This window comes from Copadichromis virginalis, linkage group LG10 (assembly GCF_057382275.1).
Source record: "Copadichromis virginalis isolate Kocher_CV1m ecotype Utaka linkage group LG10, C_Virginalis_male_GT1.1, whole genome shotgun sequence".
NCBI classification, from domain to species: Eukaryota; Metazoa; Chordata; class Actinopteri; order Cichliformes; family Cichlidae; genus Copadichromis; species Copadichromis virginalis.
This window is the reverse complement of record NC_140627.1, coordinates 23,608,343-23,628,421: the sequence shown is the minus strand read 5'-3', so window position 1 is coordinate 23,628,421 and position 20,079 is coordinate 23,608,343. Positions and strand designations below refer to the sequence as shown.

Sequence of the window (20,079 nt, the reverse complement as noted above, 5' to 3'; positions counted from 1 at the left end):
GTACTCAGACTCTACTAAAATTTGTAGGAACAGTCCTTGCTTGTGCCCCTTACAGATTTGTACCTAAGCTCTCGTTTGCCTTTGCAGCATTAGCTACATCTTCTATCAGAAATGTTTCGGTAACTTTTGTTTCAGCTTCTATTTTGGATGCTCACAGCTTGAATCCTGTCCTAGATCTTGCTTTCATCACTTAAAAAATATTGACAAATTGAGTTCCAGTGTGTCAGGCTCTGCACTGGAAATTGTTATTCATGCATTTATTCAATCACGAGGGTTAGAACATCTAACCCTCGATTCAAAAATCGAGGGGTTAGATGTAAATTGATTCATTCCTCTGTAACTGTACAATATGGGCAGATGTATAAATTGATGGAGACAAGGAATGAGAAGGTCAGAAAGGAATCTGCCAGAAGAAGGCTCTGGCCTTGCTTTAACCGTTGACATTTCACTACTTCTTCTCTCCTCTTTGTCTCTTCCTTCCTTTCTTTATTTAATGCTTTTAAAAAGACAGTTCAGAAGCTAATTGCTCCAAATGGTAGATTAAACTTTCCATTTAATGAGACAAACCAACAGGGAGTGCTCTGTTGGATGAAAGCCTAACAGGAACATTTCTCAAGGTCCATTGCTAAGGCTGAGGCTGATGTTTGTTGTGACTGGTAATGAGCAATAGTATTAAAATATGTAGATTGCCTGACACATAAATGGCATATCGAATCACAGCCATTTGAGAAGATTGATATGCTGTAATTTGGGAACTGTATGTGACATAATAGTGAAGTTAGTGGTGAATAATGAAATATGGATCGAAGGAATGCTTTAACCATAATTTAAACAGTAAAAATCTTCAGCTCAGATTCAACTGCTGAGTGTAGAAATATCTGCTGTACAAGTAGTACTTCTTAAATTGCATGTGTTTGACTTCTCCTGATGATATTCCCTCAGACCTAAACCAAAGCCAAGTTCTGACTCTGCATTTTTAATCAGTGGCACACACAGAGTTGCTTCCTCAGATGCACATGCAGCTCTCTCTCTATTCCAATGATCCATCAATTTATCTGACATCAGTGCTAATTAACTGGTTTTACACTACTTCTATGAAGCTTTTGTTTACTCAGAACAACCAGACATTCTATTTTTTAAGCTATAATTAAAAGAGAGAGGAAATATTTGAAAGAGATCATTGAAAAAAAAATCTGTTCTTCACTTTTTCTTACTTAAAGAAAAAAACTTCATTCAACCACATATAGATTTTGTCACTGTACTATACTTTGTTTCTGTACCCAAAGAACAAAAATTGTTTTCTATCCTGTGAAAACCTTAATGTCAGCCTGAAGACAGCCTTTCCCATCTCTCTGTTTCTCTCCATGGGACTCCGTGATACTGAAACATGGCGCTGATTGCACCTTTTAGTGCCTTATTTCCAACTCACTGCCAATGCCCCACCCAAAAACTGCTGTTTATTTTGAAATTTGCATTGAAAATAATGGATGTACTTTTACTATATTTACAGTTTTAGCAGTAACTTTTTAATCAAGCATTCACTCTCTTTTTAGCCTTATTATTGGTCACTACCAACTACCTGCTATTTACATATTTGATGGCATTTTCATCAAGCTATATCTCATTTTCTTTAACTGCTGTTTTGCTGTGTGTGGTAGGTTTTAGCCACTTTTTGAAAATGGATGTAAACAAAAATTATCAACGAGTGGTGAGACTGAACCAAAACCAAAAACATGGCGCAAATGACTTAAGTCGAAAATTCCTCTGAAAATGGTCGGATACAAGGACCGGACTGAAAATGAGTGAAAAAGCATCAATGTCCAAAGAAAAGAACTTTGAAAGAGCTTCAGAAAGCCTGGAGCACTGCTTCTCAAGACCAATTTAAAAGAAATTGGTCTATTCTTCCAAGGTTTGGTTCCTTGGAAGAATAGATTTGAACAAAATCATAAAATAAAGTAAAACAAGATACAGAGTGAGATTGGAATCAGACATACACAAACTCATAATGGTGTAAATGAATGTTTTAAGTCTGAAAGGGAGTAGGTAGAGATCTTAAACAAAAATCTACAAACTAAATGCCTACATTCTCATTAGCTACAGATACATGCACAGAACAATAATAAAGAACAATAGTAGTATCCAGATGAGCAGAATGAGAAGCCCATTTTCCATTAGTACCCAATTAGTACTAATTAGGACTCAGTATGGTTAGCCACGGTTTTCAGAGTTTCCATTAGTTGATAGTATCTGGTACCAGGTACTAAAATGGTACCTGCTCCGCTGGGGTTCCAAGCGATCCGAGCAGGTACTAAAATGTGACGTCATCAGACTTCATGCCACCTATTGGCTGGTCAGTGGTGTCACTCGGTGAGTCACGAGAGCATGTCGTTCACGAAAATAAAAACTGCCAATTTTGAAACCCAGCAACAAGGGAAATTGATACCAAAAATCAAAGCCATGGTCCCTGAGTCTGACGAAAAGCCACAGACCAAGCATCAGGTCGACCGAGCAGCAGGACGAACGACCACACACATTAGGTGGTACTCGATCGTAATGGAAAATCAGTCGATCCGAGGTGCGTCATGGTGAGTCGATCCGAGTAGAAACTGATGGAAAAGGGGCTATAATAGTTTTGTTTTTATAGAGTTGTATGAATGTACAGTATACAGCAACAAACAGGTTTTAATTTCCTCTGTGCAGTTATCACACAGCTTTACTCCATTGACTATGATACTGTAGTATTTACTACAAGTTCTTACAGCCAGTTATTAAACATATAGCTTGTGTTTGTCTGCTTGTCTTATTAATGCTTCTTATTGCTCTTTGTTGTAATATGTAAACTGACACACAGACATATAAGGAAATGAGGGATGGCTTAGAACTTTTGCACAATACTGTAGGTGATAATTCTCTGCATGTTCATTTTAACGACTTATTCAACATTCACCCAGTAATCTTCATATAGTCATTTCTCAATATAAAGTTAATCATCATAACCACTGCAGTAAAAACTCTACAACAAGCAAAAATGTTGCACCCAATACAATCACTAGACTATTATGGTAAACGTCAACTTATTGTCACCAGATCAGGCAATTCAAACATACTAGAAACCTCCTGTGATTGCAATATGCTGAGAATCAGATAGAAGATGATTTCACCCATTTCATATTTTAAAACTTTCATGGCATTGTGAAAATAACGTCACCAATGTCACCTATAATAAAACCTAGCCTAGCAAACATAAAATTACAACTTGATGCACACATAGTAACAGCAGCCTGGAGAAACAATGAGAACATACTGAGTAGCAAAAACAGCTCCAGCCCTGAACACATTATACAAATTAATTCTATATGTCAAGTTTCCACTTTATCTCACGCATGCAATAAACTTGAATGGCACCTATGATTAGGCGAGGTGTGTGTGTGTGTGTGTCTGCAAGTTTCAGTGTGACAATTAATTTTGTTCTCACAGCAGTCCAATTTTCTGCTGTATATTATCAGTGGTTTAACGGAGCTAATTCCATGCTACATTATGAGAGCAATGAAAGGAAGAGGGAGGCAAAAAGATAAAAGTTCAACCAGAAAAATTGATGAGGAACGGGACACTTTCTGTACAAGAAAATGTTATAGTGACATATAGATATCTTTGTGCTGGGATACAGCGGAAAGGAGAGAAAAGCAAAGGTTGGAAAGGAGAAGAGGAGAGGAGGAACATAAAAAAAAAGAATACAGATGGCTTTAAGGTAATGAGTAAGAGGCTGGAACAGGCATTAGGGTAGTTTTCTTCATGCAATATTGATCTGCTGTGCTTCAGACCCTCTCTCTTACACACACATACACACATATATCAAACACTCACAATCTTTTTTGTCTGTCTCTTATAAGCATCCATCACAAGTGGCCCCAGTAGCCCTGCGTAAATGGATATGGTAAAGCACTGCACAAACACAAACTGATATTTATAGCCAGTAAAGTGAGTATTCAGCCTGACAGCTAGCACACACTGCAAAATATGATTCCAGAAAAGGATGTTTGGCCACATCATATTGAATAGGCTCCAAACATCAAAAACTGCATGCAAATAGAATCCCTGAATAGATATAAGATGGGAAAACTTGAAATGGGTCTACATGGGAAATAGCAGGAAGACCTGTGCTTTCTGTACACAACATTTATAAAAGAAAAAATCTGTTTGGTATTTGAAAAGCAATTTAAAAGGGAAGACAAATACCCCACTGTTCAGTGACATTATGGCACAAACGTCACAGTGGGCTAAAGTAATGCTTTCCAATCTTTCTCGTGTAATGTGCTCACATAAATGATCACTTCAATCATTCATTCCTTACTTACTATCTAATAAAGTAGGCAGAGTGGGATATTAGCTATTTGCCGATCTTTCTGTATCAGCATTTTTAGCAGCCAATAACTTAAAATAAATAAAGGAAAGGAAAGATGTGAGAAAGATGTGGTTGATTCTGCTCGGATCAATCAGCTGATCTGAGCAGAATCGTGCAGAGTTAACAACTAACTACACATAGAAATATCCATTTCTATGAAAGAGTTATTTATTCCATTGCACTCAGTTACCAAACAACAGTTTATCTATTGTTTTTAGCTAACAATTTTAATTTTACCTGGTTGTTGTAACAGCTAATACATAATCCATACTGTTGGCTAACACCTCAACTGCTAGCCATTCATTTTGGTAAACACATCCCAGATTTTTAATCCCCACATTTGGCTACTAATTTCAAGTACTTATCTATTATGTTTAATTTATTTATTTAATCACCCTATCATCTTATTTTTTCTACATATACGTCCACATCTGCTACTAATCCACACCATTTAGTTAGCTTCTTTACTTCCTTAAAATTGGCTCCAATATCAGTCCTTTAAAACTAAAATGCAGTTTCTGTTTTTACGGCTAATTGTTCCGTGTAACCCAAAGATACCTTTGTTGGGAGTCACTAGCGCTCTAACGTAGCCATCTTACATTTCATTTTGCCTAAATACTACTAGAATGACTCAAAAGTTGCTTCCGTTTAGCCTTCGCTTAGACAGAAGAAACATTTCTTTGAAAGTCTGCTATTATTATTTCTTTAGAACAGGTGACATACTCTCTGACAAAATGGATCAAGTGTTTAGAAATGTTGTTTGGCCACACAGTGAGATATTACTGATATATACACTTAGACAAGCCTCCACAAGCAGCTGTCAGCTTTCATAAAACATGGTGCACTTTGAGCCATCTCAGACTTCTTATTGCAAACTGGCAAAGAGTGTGCTCTAGAGTCTAGACCACACAGATTGCTTCACTTCTATTAAAAAAAAGAATTCCATAAATTGTTCCTCTGTGCCAAAGGGTCAGAGTCGAGGCAAACTTTGCAACTTTGGCATTGGCTGTATGCGTGCATGCAACAGGTTAGATCGTGGGCCTTTTTTTGAAGTGTGTGTGCCAACTGTAGGTGTGACGTATCTGATATTTTTCTGTTGTGTGGTAAAGTATAAACATATCCAACACACATTCCTGTACAATTTATATGCATCTTATTCTAGTTTGATCTTTCTGAGTTCATACTGTCGTCATGAAAAAATTGTGTGGGTATGTTCTCCCATATCTCACTTGACCTTTTACCTTCCAGTCTTTTTCTTCATTCCTCATTAATGAAAATAATGAGAGAAAAATATTCTAAACCAAAAACATTAAGTGAAATGTTAGTTTCCTAAGATAAACACAGTTGTAAAAAATGCATTATCGATCATCAATATCAAACATATGTTAACTACCCTAACATAACAGAATGTAAATATGATCTAAATGTATAAATTTATGGCCTTACCTGCGGAGAGCCATCAGAGCCATGCTCCTTGGTTTTTCTAGCAAGTCTTTTCTTCTTCTTGTGAAGTGGTTTGGACTCCAGGATCATTTCCTCTAGCTCAAATGTGGGGTCACAGTTTAGCCTTCGCCTCTACAGTGACATATTCATATAAAGAAAGACATATAATCAAAGGCATAGACGTGGCTATTTTGGTGTCAAAAAACAAGACAAAAAACAAATGGCAATGCAGGTTTCCGTGTTGTATTAGAAACGTGATGAGGAAAATTTAGAATTTTGCATCAATAAATGTTTTGTACCACTAAATATCTGACAATGAAATGTTCAACAGCGCTTCAGAACACAGTAATATGTGATAAAAAACAAACTGAAGCAAGGTAAGACGCTGAGTGCTATAAAGTTAGGAAACAAAACATAAGGGCTGAGTTTTCCCTCAGTGTTCAAACATTAATAGTGTGGAAGGGATTAAAGACTGTGCATGTGCCTATAATTAAACAGAAAGACACTGTCAATTCCCCATCGATCCTCTGTGCCTTTCCTCTGCTGTGGTAGCCTGACCGCTGGGGATACCAGCTGCTCTGCTCTGCTATAGACTGAAACTAGATAAAGTCATTTAGTTAACTGTTTACTTCCAACAGTCATTAATCTCTATTTATTCCATTCTGGAGCAAAGCATTAACAGTTACTGTCACCTTTTAGGAGACTTTTAAAGTTATTTGATCATCACATTATTGTACAGGTTTTCTTTTCTTTCTAAAAGCTCTTCTGTGAGCCTGTCAAATTTACTTTGGACTTGCAGATTCTCATTTACACCCTTCAATCACCAGCTGTAACTTTTGTAACGCTTGGAAGAACCTGACATTACAGAAGATACTACATGAGCTTGTCAGCCAAGCAGCTTGACTCCCTGTCTAATGACATTATTAGCTTTATCCACTTTGCCACAATGACTCATTGACTATATAGCTGCTGGTAGATACACATTTTAGCTTCTTTAGCTGCTTTCAGTTGTGTCTAAGACTCTTTCTGTTGTTCTGCATCTGCACACTCTGCCTGGATATCTACAATAAGTAGTTGGGCCAACTTAAACAGCAGGGGGCAGTGTTTACAGACAGGGTACAAAAGATTAACTGAACAGTGGCTTCATCTTTATTTTTCACTACCCGCTTTAGGGTAAATATCTGAAATACTGGTATGGAAATAAGTATGGGAAAAATATGGCAGAAAAACCTTTGGTATTTATAATCTAATACGTTAAAAAACAAACTTGTGTCATGATACTCTAAATAAGCTTTAAGGTCATTTAAGACTTCTGTGGATGGATTATTTAAAGTGTGGTATATGTTTGTTTAGGTGCTCCTTACCTAAATGTACAGCAATGTTGTATTTGTGTCATTTAAATGTAATACAGCAGAAAAATAAACATTCAGATGTGAGCATTTTGCTGCGCACTACACTGCCACAGTGCTGAGTTTATGTCTGATACTCACATTTGGAATAAAACCTGGAGGGACCTGCTTGCTGAGCACAGCATCCCAGTTGACGTCTGACATGTAGTCCAGATCCTGTAGCTCTGCTAGACAGGAAATGCGTTTCTGGACATCTATGCACAGCAACTGAAAGCGACAAAAGGATTAAAGTAAGAACAACTGTCCACGGGGAGGCATGGCTGAAAAGTTAGGAGGAGAGTCTCACTGAGACATGAGCACATGTTTGCCTTTAAGGATGTGTCTGAGAATGAGGATACAGGGACAAAGGGGGTTGGAAGTACTGGAGAAGGGACATGCGGAGGGAGCTTGAGGAAGAGGGCGGAAACAAAAGGAGGAGGAAAAAAATGAAACTCATATAGAAAGCTAATGGTGATGGGATAACGCAGTGGTTTGTGAAGGATAAAAGATGAAGGACAAATTTGTGGGCCTGAAATTCTTCCCTGGCATTTTCACATTCTTTACATCTCTTTCATCTCTCTCTATACTCTCCTGCTCACTCCCTCATACACATATACACATGCAACTGGAATGCCAATGAGCTTCGAGGAGTCTGAGCACGAAGCAATGCAACAGTTTGACTGCAGTGGATCGCTGCCAAGATAAAAGCCAAATCCTACAACAGCCGTGCATCTTTTAAGCATTACAACAAGACGAAGACACGTTTGACAGCTGAATGACATACTGAATAACACGTAGACTATTCTAATTTTAGGCTGGTATTTAGTGTTTATTCACACATACTGAAGTATAAGCTTCCCTGTGTCTGTTTTTCTGTGTCTCTCTACATTTTCAGCTTTAGCATTTGTTCTGGAATAGTACCTTATTGATTTATGTATGCAAGTAACCGCTAACAGTTAACACTGTCATTCACCTACATCACTAATTTAAATGTTTGAATACTGATTCTACTCCATTATAATTCTAAAGTTGTGCTGCATTCAAGTGAGGCTGTAGCAATGAAAGTGACCTCCTAATTAAGATTCTGTAGCCTCAGTGTGCTGGTGTCAGATATGGATAATGGTCTTCCCAGAGGAGACAAAGATTTCCCACACTGGAGAAAAATTCAAAATAGCGTATGTCATACAAAATAGCAAAGACACCCACTGACAATAAGAGTACCAGGAAAAACAAAGGCATGAACAATATAATTTGTTTATGTTGCTGTTTATTATGCACTTGCTGCTTATTTACCTTTCTGAGAAGAGACTTCATCTCCAAAGACCAGGCTGCTGGGTAACTAGGATGGACCTTGTGAAATGTTTGCAGGATCTCATTGGCTGGTGTACTAGATTTCATCACATATGGCCTCTGAAATAAGGAAAGTAGAGAAAAAGACAGGTGAGGGGATATGGTGTTACTGACATGACAACCTGAGACTGTCACTGGGAAATCAATTGCTAAAGCTCCAGTCACAGAGGCCTCGAGACCAGCAACCACCGTCACGGGGGAAAAATGTGTATTGCCAAACTGATTGGCAAAAACCTCCTTGTGATTACTTTGGTCCCTAGCTGATTGCTGTGATCACCTGTACTTTTACAAACTGGAACCGGAGGCCATGTGCTTTCAAAGAAAAATCTGCATTTTTTTTATTAAATGCACTGGCTGCAGTGCTAAGGTTTGTGTGTCAGTCTTCAAAATTTACTACTGCTCAGCTACTAGTTAGCAAAAAATTGAGGCTGGAGAAATACAGGCTAAGTAACTGTGACCTATTTAGCACTCTCAGCATTCAACCAATGGTCAAACCCAGGGGGAAAGTTAAGATTGAATTCAATTATTACAATATTATGAGTAATATATTATAATTAAAAAGTGGCAGGAGTTTAAGAGAGAGAATGGAAGTTGAAAAGATACCTGAAAGTACATAACAGGCAAATAATTTTGTCACATCCAACAGACCAGTTTTCAACACCCAGAAACTGACTTTTGCTTTATGGATGATGTTCGAGCGCGTCAGTCAAATGAAAAACGTGTTAAAACCCAGAGGAGACAGAGGGAAGAGGTGAAAATATATTGTCTTGGTAAAGGTGATGTGCAGAGAGAGGAATAAAAGAAAGTAGGGGAGATAACTAAAGGAACTACCCAAAGACTAGAGAAGTGAAGCTATGTCATTTCTAGGTATTAATAATCTGCTGAATAAGTGATGGTTGTAAAAGCAGAGGACACAGCTTTGTGGGATGATGAAGGCAGAAAGAATATGTCACTTTTTGAGGTCAGATAAAGGACAAAAAATTCAGAGAAGGTAATGGAAGGGTTAGAAAGAAGATATTACAGCCAAGTGAAGACGCAGCTCTAAGGTCAGAAAGAGGACAGAATGCTTTTTTTTATATAAAGGGGAGTGGAAAGTGATTGTTCTGGAAATATTGTGAGAACAGATTTTCCTCATGCAGAAATAATCTTACAGAAGACTCAAATATAAAGTATAAAATATAGATGCACTTATCACGGACACACTTCATATCGAGAAGAAGCGATAGAAGCACACAAGCTACAGTTGCCTGGTGGAGGCAACTGTAGCTTGCCTCCACCAGTGTATGAATGTGAGAGTGAATGAATAGTGGTATTGTAAAGCGCTTTGGGTGCCTTGAAAAGCGCTATATAAATCCAATCCATTATTATTATTATTATTATATGTTGCAGCTGGTATGAAGGAAGGAAGGCAGTTTATCCTTCCAAAGGGTGTTTTCCTATACCCCCTCCTGTTCCAGTGCTCCAGATAAGAGAACAGAGTGAGTTTCTACACTGTCAAGAAGCACCTGGACTGTCCTTGAAGCCTCTACAGAGACAAACTGATGACACCAAACAGAAGACGGTCAGGTCATAGTGTTCTAAAAAAGACTCCATCATACCTGACCCTTTCAGGCCTCCTGGGAATAGTGAGACCTTACTAAAAAGAGGTGTCAAGTCCCAAAAAATCCATAACATTGACGAGATCTAATAACTTTGAACAGTTAAAGATACATAGATGTGTGAGAAGAGAAAATTTCAGTAAAAGTTCATGACAGTTTCCCATAAGTTTCAAAGACTTAGAATCCTTGTCATTGCAGAGGGAGGTTACTGTAGTTTATGTAATTCTCCTAAAATATGAGAAGAAATTATGCAGCTGCAGTTGGATTTGAGTCCGCAACAAACACACTGCTCTAATAATACTCAGCCTAATGGAGTAGGAGGACCGAGGAAAAAGATCATGTCCTGTGTTTGCTTCCATGACATCAGAACTAAACTCTCCAGGTGGGAAGTGCACAAGATAAATAAATATCATTTTGAAAATCAATTCCAATTATATGGCTCTCTGAATAACTCCGATTCGATTTTCTCACTCTTCTGCAGCGATTGGTCTCGCACCACGACTAAACGATTAAACATCTATCCCAGTAAGGTCAGCTTAAACATAAGATTCAATTATAACTTCATCTTCCTTTTGTTTTGTAGAGGCTGTCTAAACTCCTACTAACAGGATTTTTCTAGCACTCAGCGTCCTATGCATTATTGAATGCAGCTAAGTGTGTCAGACCGCACAGAAGTAATCTGTGATGTAGACATTGTGGTGTACTCTGTATGTGTCTAAATTACCTGTCCTCTTAGTAGCTCATAGGCCGTAATCCCCAGTGACCACCAGTCAACAGAGAAGGAGTAGCCGGGGTGGGACCCCTCAAAGGACTGAAAGAGCTCAGGCGCTGATGGACAAAAAAATATTGTACAACATAAATAATGCATTATAACACTTTATGACATCTTGTGTTATTAATGTTTTTTCATTCCCTTCTCTCGGGCTGTTTGGATGGGTTTATTTTAACTGTAGGATTCCTCCAGACATGAAATAGGGGGAGGCCAGGGATATTGTAGCATTTTTTTTCATCTGTACTTGAATTGTTTGATAAATAAACTTAGCACAAAAAAGATTTGGTTGATCATTTTCATTGCTGTGACAATGCTTATTGGCAATAAATCTTCTACCATTGGAAAGCCTGTTTATTTCCCCTTTTTTAGGGGTGGGGAACTCCAAGCCTCAAGGGCCGGTGTCCTGCAGGTTTTAGATATTACCCTGGGTCAATACAGCTGAATCAAATGATTAGCTCATTACCAGGCCTCTGGAGAACTTCAAGACATGTTGAGGAGGTCATTTAGCCATTTAAATCAGCTGCGTTAGATCAAGGAAATGTCTAAAACCTGCAGGACACTGGCCCTTGAGGCCTGGAATTGCCCACCCCTGCCTTAAATAATGCATTTTGTGGGTTGACCAGCAGAGTTACCACCATGAAAACCTTTTGTCCCAAATCGTTTCTGCCAATGTCAAACAGCCTATTCTGCTATGGGCTCTTGTTTTGAGCTTCTCGTTCCCCAGCTGTTTGAGGTGTCGGATCAGTGCCTGATTCACGTGATGAGTCGAGACTCTGACGTTGGATCGTAGGGTCAATGTGTTTGGAAGACACAGAGCACCTTTTGTTCCAAGACTATTCATTTTAATGCAAGAAGTCAGAGTGCTACAACAGCCTACTTGGTGGGTAAAATGGTAACAATAAAAAACAAGTCATTTTAACCTACTCAAACAGAAGTGACTTTGAAAGTAATCAGTTTATTGTAGTAGCATCTAATAATTAAGAAAATGTAATGTAAATCTTTTTTAGCCTATATACTTAAGAACATATATACTGGGAAAGGTATTTCACTCTTGCTAGGCTAACAATTCTTTGCATGGTAGCACTTTTGTACTCGATCTCAAACAGTGGTCAAGTGAGGTAACGTAAGTGTCATCATCTTAACTGTTATCATTTTGTTGTACCTGTATCTTTTTCAACACTTCCTTTTTTCTTTCTTTCTTTCTTTCTTTACTTTTTCTTTAATAATAATAATGAGTTCAGTAAATTATATACTTGGATGTATTTATTTGTTACTTTTTCTTTTTTTTACACAATTACCAATCTTTAGGTCAATATTCTCTTGCAGATAAAATAATGATTCCTGGTCTTTTTTCTCAGAGGGTTCAGGTTAGGTAACTTAATTAAAGACTAATTTAAAACAGGCGTAGCATCTGAATCAACATACCCACAGGCGTAACATCTGTACATGTCATTTAAGTTGTCTAGTACACGGTGCCTTGGTTGCTTGTGCACAAAAGAGATTAAGTCATTTTCTGTTGAGTATTTTTTTTAGGGTTCAGTGATGGAAAGCATCAATTTCATTCTTTTTCCCAGGGGTAAAATAAATATTTTGACATGCTCTTTGAACTATATTATATCAGATTATCTCTGTAATGAATAACAGATTAAGAAAAACATCCAATTAAACAAATAAAACTGCTTTTTTTATTCTTCTGTGGAAGCGAATCATCTAGTCATCTGTGATTTTAAATAGTCAGTAGAAAAGCCTTCTGTGGCTAATCTCTTACCGTTTCGTCTGCGGATCTTTATCTATATTACACGCAGGACTGTGAGGAACTATACTCAGAAACATGCAGGCTCTCACACAAATCCCCCACCTCTCCTTTAGGTTTGCTCTGCCTTCTTGCTGAAATGGAAAAAGTGTAGCTTATCTACTAAAGGTTCTTAGAGAAGGGGAGGAAGGGTTCTTTTTTCCCCCAGAGCAGCCATGAATTATCTATTATACTGTAGAGAATTCACCTGGAGTCTGGTCGCACATTGTTCCAAGGTCATTTTCTAACCTGAATGCACAATTTTTAAGGGAAAAAGAAAACAAAAAAGCTCACAATTCACATGTCCCCTTTAAGCATGCACGCAAACACATCCAAATGCATGGTCATCATTCATACTGGCCTCAAATCCTATTCAACCTATCTGATCTCTTTGGAGCTGAATCCACATAAGTCTTATTTAAGACTCACGATAAGGACAAAACTGAAGATGTGCTGGAAACAAGTGAAAGCAAGTCCTTTATTTAATTTTATTATATGATTCTTACAGTATGCAATAAAGACTCAATAATGCACTACATATATATTTACATATATATTAACTACAAATATTTTTGGGATTTTTTTTGGTCCCATCAAAAAATACAAATGTAGCTTTAACATCCAAAGTTCACCTTAAAATAAAGTTTTATTTATTGGATGTAGTTTTTATTAATAATTTATTAAAGTGACAGATGTAAATTCACTCAGTCAAGCTCTGTGAACTATCCATCTTTCATCTCTTTTTCATGTGTATTTAAATATTTTATGAAAGTATAATTTAAATATTTTTGAAACTAAAGAGTTTTTGTTCTTTTTAAAACTACCGCCTCAATCTCAGAGCCGACCCTGCAACAGCATTTGCACAATTCTTTTTCTAACTGAAAATTGAAGCAGCCTTTGGAACATCCAGCGGTGGAAGTCCACTTCACCGAAAGCTGAGGAAGATTTATTGTGTTGATTTCTTAAGATTAAAGGGCAGAGTTTCAAACCGTTTCAATTCCAGTAGCCTTTTCTTGTCAAAATGTCATTTTCTTACCCATGTATGGTTTGGTTCCAGCAATGGATGTTGCTTTGAGGTCGTCTTTTACAATGGCTGCGATGTTGAAGTCTGTTAGATGGACGTGCCCTAAAGAACAGAGAGATTTTGTTACCTCAAATGTCTCATTCTTGACAACTGACCTGTGTCATATTGCATTGCAATATAACACATACTGCAGGGTTTGCTATGCACACAGATACTGATATAGTGTGTTATAAAACCAAGAAGTTTAACATGTATTTTTCTATTAATTCCCATTTCTTTTGCTGCTTTTTTGCAGTCTGAAGTATTTTCAGGTACTGGTGTGTGACTTTTCTAAAGCACATGGACGAATATTTGGTTTTCTGTTATTATCAAAGGAGCTCTGTTAATGAAGTTGGATCACTGTGACAGCTGTGTAGCAGAGCTTAAACAGCAGTTGACACTCAAATGATGCTTGAGTACGAGTAAGGCTTTATTGTTTTTCTTTGTGTTTCCGCCTATTTTCCTGTGAGTATCATGGTGGTTAGCACCGTCACCTCCCAGAAAGAAGGTTCCTGATTTGAAGCTTGAGGACGGATGTGGCCGTTCTGTATGTCTGCATGTTTGTAAGTCTGCATGTTAGGGCAAGTGGTGTCCCTAATTTGGCTGTGGGTATGAATGTGAGTATTTGTGGTTGTATGTGTCTCTCTGTTAAACCTGTGGTGGACAGGCAAACTGTCCATGGTATACCACACCTCTCACCCTAGCACAGCTTGGAAAAGTCCAAGACCCCTGTATACCTAAAATAGATCAGCAGTTAGAAATTATCTCTCTATGTTTTCATCTGTTTTTGCTTTACAGGAGACAGATTTAGACAGGAAATTTAGACCGCAGGAGTGAGAAGAAAAAGACAGCTGTCCTCAAAATGCTGCATATTATAAGTGATGAAATGTGGAGAATGAATTCAGCTCAGTCTCATAGCCTGAGGAAAGAATTAGCAGAAACTTCTCGATCAACAGGGACGATGGTGGCAGCAGGGTGAACAGGCTGTGGATGACATTGTTTTGGCACTATGCAGACACCTCACTGATATTACTGTGTTAATAGCATTAATCAAAAGATGCAGAACCTTCTAGCTTTGAGCTATGCACGAGTTTGGGGATTTAGATCCTTCTCCTGCAGAAGTTTACAATAACTTGGCGAAGGACTTTCGCTTTCTACGTTTCCTGTCTTAACTACAGTCTTTTCTGAGCTTTGTTTACAACAATGGAGAAGTGCGATGACAATGACAAGTTCTCTGTGATATAGAAAAACCCAGGAACCTCAAAGAGCTCAGCTTACCCCACTTCACATACACTACATTGCCAAGTATTCACTCGTCTGCCATCACATGCATTTGAACTTGATTGACATCTTGTTCTCAATCCATAGGGTTTAATATCAGTCATAAACTGATGATGGTGAGAAGGCCTGGCCTGCAGTCTCCACTCTGATTCATCCCAAAGGCGTTCTATCAGACTGAGATGAGGACTCTGTGCAGTCTAGTCATGTTCTCCCACACCAAACTTGCTTATCCATGTTTTTATGAACCTTGCTTTGTGCACTGGTGCACAGCCATGTTGGAACAGGAAGGGACCATCCCCAAACTGGGGTGAGCCCAACTCCTAAAAAACAACCCTACACCATAATCACCCCTCCACCAAACTTTACACTTGGCACCCTGCAGTCAAACAATTACCATTCCCCTGGCAGTTGCCAAACCCAGACTCGTCCATTAGGCTTCCAGAAGGAAAAGCACGATTTGTCACTCCAGAAAACACGTCTCCACTGCTTACACTTACACTGCTGCGTTAGACTTTTTTGCATTGCGCTTGATGTTGTAAGGCTTGGATGCAGGTGCTCAGACATGGAAACCAATTCCATGATGAGTGAGTGAGTTAATTTGAAAGCTGTACGAAGTTCGGAGGTCTTTAGTGATTGACTCTGCAGAAAGCTGGTGACCTGTGTGTCCCTCAGCATCCGCTGACTTTCTCCATGATTTTATGTGGCCTAACACTTGGTGGCTGAGTTGCTGTTGCTCTCACTCCCTTTGCTATAATACCGCTAACCGCTGACTGTGGAATATTTAGCAGCAAGGAAATTTCACGACTGGACTTGTTGCACAGGTGGCATCATGTCACGGTACCATGCTACAATTCACTGAGCTCCTGAGAGCGACCCATTCTTTCACAAATATTTGTAGAAGCCGTCTGCATGCCTCAGTAGTTGATCTTATACACCCGTGGCCATGAAAGTGGTTGGAACTGCTGAATTTAATGATTGGGATGAATAAGTGAATACACTTGGCAATGTAGTATACATTGATTTAACAGTGGAGTGTGTATTTGTATTTGTATGAGTACCTTTTTTTTCTCAAATCACCAATCAACTCCCTATTGTTGATCTTGTTAAGCGGCAGGATTTTAATGAATTGCTTTGAATACCTCATAAGAGGTGCGTCACAACAGTTGGGCATCCATGGAATACTTGCCAGTTACAGTGGATGGATTTAATAAAGTAGCGGCTCTTGACTCGTGGGGTGCATTATGAGTTAAGCTTAAGTGGATCCCTGGGTGATTCTTTTTATTTTAAAGTACCATTCCCACTGTCCCTGCTTGTGAGTGTTTAAGTGGCCACTGAACAATGGTTCAGCAGGAGGCCTGGTGGCTTAGTTATCTAATGTGTTTTATGGGATTACCACGACAACTGTCAAGCTTTGCTTAGGCCATATCCTGCTGCTGCATAGCTCTTCTATTTTTAGTATGGCTTTCATTACCAATACCTCACAACATGCACCCAAATCAATTTCTTGGATCCATTTTTGTAGCCACAGTTATATGTATTAACACTTACTGCAGGGCCATACAGCATAAAGTCTGAATTTTTCCCAAAAAGTGACATCATCCAGCAAATTGTGCACTACATGTGAGATGTAAGCAACCAGAGATTTCTTCATTAATACACTTTTAACCAATGACTCTTTTCAGTTGCAATGCCCATCTGAGGACTGAAAGAAAACTACCCCTACAGTTTATTCTTAAGTGTTATTTAAACAGCATAACACAGTGCATCTCTCTTTTTTCCTAATAAAACTGTCTAGAGCCTCAACTAAATCAGCACTGGTGCCTCGTTTCAGTCTTTTTTATATTAATATTATTACACTGAAAGCATTTGAGCCAAAAAGGATTTTGTTCTGCATCAGAAATATTTGGAATTAATGTGTTAATATTCATAATCTTTTTGATCTGTGAGCTGTTGTTGAGGTAATGCCAAAACAAAGACCATGGATTGAAGTCTGCTGAAATAAGCTTTTCTCAGTCAGTATCTCGCTAGTGTAATAATCTTTGTTTGTGACATTGGTGTCGGGTTGTCTCACCGCAGTGTGTGTAAACTCTGCAATCAGGTGCCACCTTTTCCACCTTTCAAATCCCCGTGTGCCGAAACGCTGTTGTGCAATCTGATTTATGCCACATAATACCACAATGAACAAGAAGCACTTGAGCTGTCAAATCATAATGGTGAAATAATGAAAAAATAAAGCATATCTAATTGTTTTAATGAAGACATGCTTTGCCTTCACTCAACACATGTAGAGACTGTTAAAGTAACCTCAAGCATACTAATCATTAATGTTCCTCATTAAGGTAAAAGCCAGTATTCCAGAACCAATTTCAATTTCAAGTGATAGTTTTTCATGCTGTGAAAATTGCTAGTTGACACACACATGGAAGTCATTACTATTTTAGCTTGCAGGTGTGTGTTAGCTTGAAAGCTCCCTGCTTTCTCTAAAACAGAACGATCGCATGCTACCTTTTATGAGTCAGATGTGAGCTGACGTGCCATACGTATGCAGATGCAATTATCAGTGTTTGTTAAGTCGTGGAGAAGAGACCCGTGGTTTCAATCACAATATTCTTTTAATGTGCTGTGTGTTCGTTTTCGTAGGAAAGGTACATATAATCTCACAGAGGATAAAATAGACCTGGCCCTCCTGGAGCTTCACTCAGCATCCTAAGCGCTATGCTGTTTAACAAAGCAACGTCACATGTGCACGAGTAAATTGTTTTTCTCTATATGAAGCAGCTCCCAGAGGGATACAGGAGCACAGGTCAATTCCAGCTTTCAAAATGCAGAAGCAAACAGCTTGCTACCCCCCTCTGACACCTCATGCTGTTTTAGACTTCAGTGAAGAGGTAAACTAAAGGTCTATGCAGGGAAAAAAAACAAGAGTGTGGGCAGAATGCATGACGAGGAGAGAAGTGCTTAGTGAGTTTTAAAGGACACACACACATACAGGCAGGAACCACAAGTGAACGTCTGTTGTCCTGTGGAAATTAGGCAGGAGCTGTCAATGCTGCCTCCCCCCCCTCCCTCAAATGCTCTTTCTCTCTGCTTTTCGCTTTTATCTCTGTTCTTTCCTTATGCATCTCTGTCTGTCTGTTGCATTTTTTCTCCTTTGATAAATCTTTTCAGAAATGTGTGTTCATCACTTTCCTCCTTTGTGTCGTATCCTCGCCTCACGCTCTTTCTCTGTCTGTCTTTCTTTGTCTGCCTGTTGTGACAGCAGGGCTGCCATCCCACATATCCCCTTGGCTCTCTTGAGCAGCTGCCCCATGCCCTCTGATATCTAAGGAGTTTAGGGGTGTGTGTCTGTGCATGTGTGCACTACACTGCAGTATATGAACAAAACGGACACTTTGATGTGAGGCGGCTTTTTAAAACAAAGGAAATAATTCTCCAGTCTAGTTAGTGAATTAGTTATGCACTGATTTAAATATCAGCAGTGCACTGCTAGACAGCCTTTGCTATAATGATAACCAACAAAAACACCTTAAAGTCGTGTCCCTGTTAAGTTAGATTTAAAACCTACTGCAGAGCAATTGATGCATTAGTCCTGTAACACGGTGAAACAGAGAAAACAGGAATATGACAAACAAACTAGCATGACCTTAAAAGACAAGTGCAAATAAATATGATATAATAATAAAAATATAATCAATGCATAAATAAGATCGTTTTTTGTTAATAATGCCATGTTTTTACTTGTGTACGAGTGGTACCTGTAGCCCGTTCAGGTTGCACAGATAGTCCAAATCTTTCAAAATTGCACACCCATCACATTCTTCACAAGAAGGTTTGTTGTGTCTCTAAGGACAGTTTAAAAAGTGGTGAAGATATAAAGATGGGTGCTTTCAAACATAGAGAGCTGGACAGGGCCACAAAAGGCCATCGTGTGATCGTGGCTCGAGAGTTGGCAGTTTGTCTTGTAATTGGAAGGTTGCCGGTTCGAGTCTTGGCTCCGACAGTCTCGGTCATTGTGTTCTTGGGCAAGACACTTCACCCGTTGCCTGCTGGTGGTAGTCAGAGGGCCCGGTGGCGCCAATGTCCGGCAGCCTCGCCTCCGTCAGTGTGCCCCAGGGCGGCTGTGGTAGCTTGCCATCACCTGTGTGTGAATGGGTTGATGACTGAATGTGTAAAGTGCTTTGGGGTCCTTAGGGACTAGTAAAGCGCTATACAAATACAGGCCATTTACCATCAACCCAGCAGCAGGATCAGAATCTGCTTTTTTGTACGAGGAACAGGAGGAGCACTACCAGAGCCCAACAAACTGGCCTCCAGCAGGTTAATTATCTGACCAAGATGAAAAAATCCACTAAGGTGGCACCAGAGCCCGATATCCTTTAGTAGGACCTGTTCTCACAATCCACAACTATGCAACCCATTTGTCAAGAATATACCTCACAAAAACATCCACCTGGACGATGCTGCATTTGAAATGTTGTCTCCGGACTCTTTCGCAGCTATCTACTTATGCTTCTAGATTAAATCCCTGAACTTTAAGCGACTGTGTGTCATAGTGTCATGACTGAGTCTTCCCTCGTATAACAACATTTGGAATTCAAGCTTATTTTTGCCGTTCTTACATAAGAACAATTCCCATTCTTTTCTTCACAGTGAAGAATACAGAATAATAAAACATCGTCTACTTACTGAATCGAGAGCTGACACTAAAACCCGTTATGAAACTCTATCGATAATTCCATCCTTCTGACACACACACAAGAATTCTAAGTTTCTCTTTTCGCACATGGAGAAGACATGATGAATATAACCTTGTTTTCCACTCCCCGTTACATCGCTCCATTTTATTTCATCCCATGGTTCAGAGAGAAAGAAAAAAAGCTTTGCTTAAATGTCACACAGCTTCAGCCAACTCAAACTGACAGTTTGGACAAAACATAAGATTTCACTTGTGCAGGCCTTCTCTGGTAAGAGGCCTTTTCCCGCTTTGTGC

The 20,079-nt window shown here is 38.9% G+C and overlaps 1 protein-coding gene across 1 annotated transcript in view; it reads right to left on the bottom strand.

Annotated features, from left to right (window-relative positions):
* stk32a (serine/threonine kinase 32A) overlaps window positions 1-20,079 on the bottom strand; it is a 65,585-nt gene that overhangs the window by 7,539 nt on the left and 37,967 nt on the right. The window contains exons 7-11 of the mRNA XM_085470736.1: window positions 13,782-13,871; window positions 10,906-11,009; window positions 8,527-8,643; window positions 7,336-7,461; window positions 5,849-5,977 (exon numbers count right to left, since the gene is read on the bottom strand). Coding sequence (XP_085326862.1) covers window positions 5,849-5,977; window positions 7,336-7,461; window positions 8,527-8,643; window positions 10,906-11,009; window positions 13,782-13,871 — 566 coding nt within the window. The remainder of the gene's footprint in view (window positions 1-5,848; window positions 5,978-7,335; window positions 7,462-8,526; window positions 8,644-10,905; window positions 11,010-13,781; window positions 13,872-20,079) is intronic.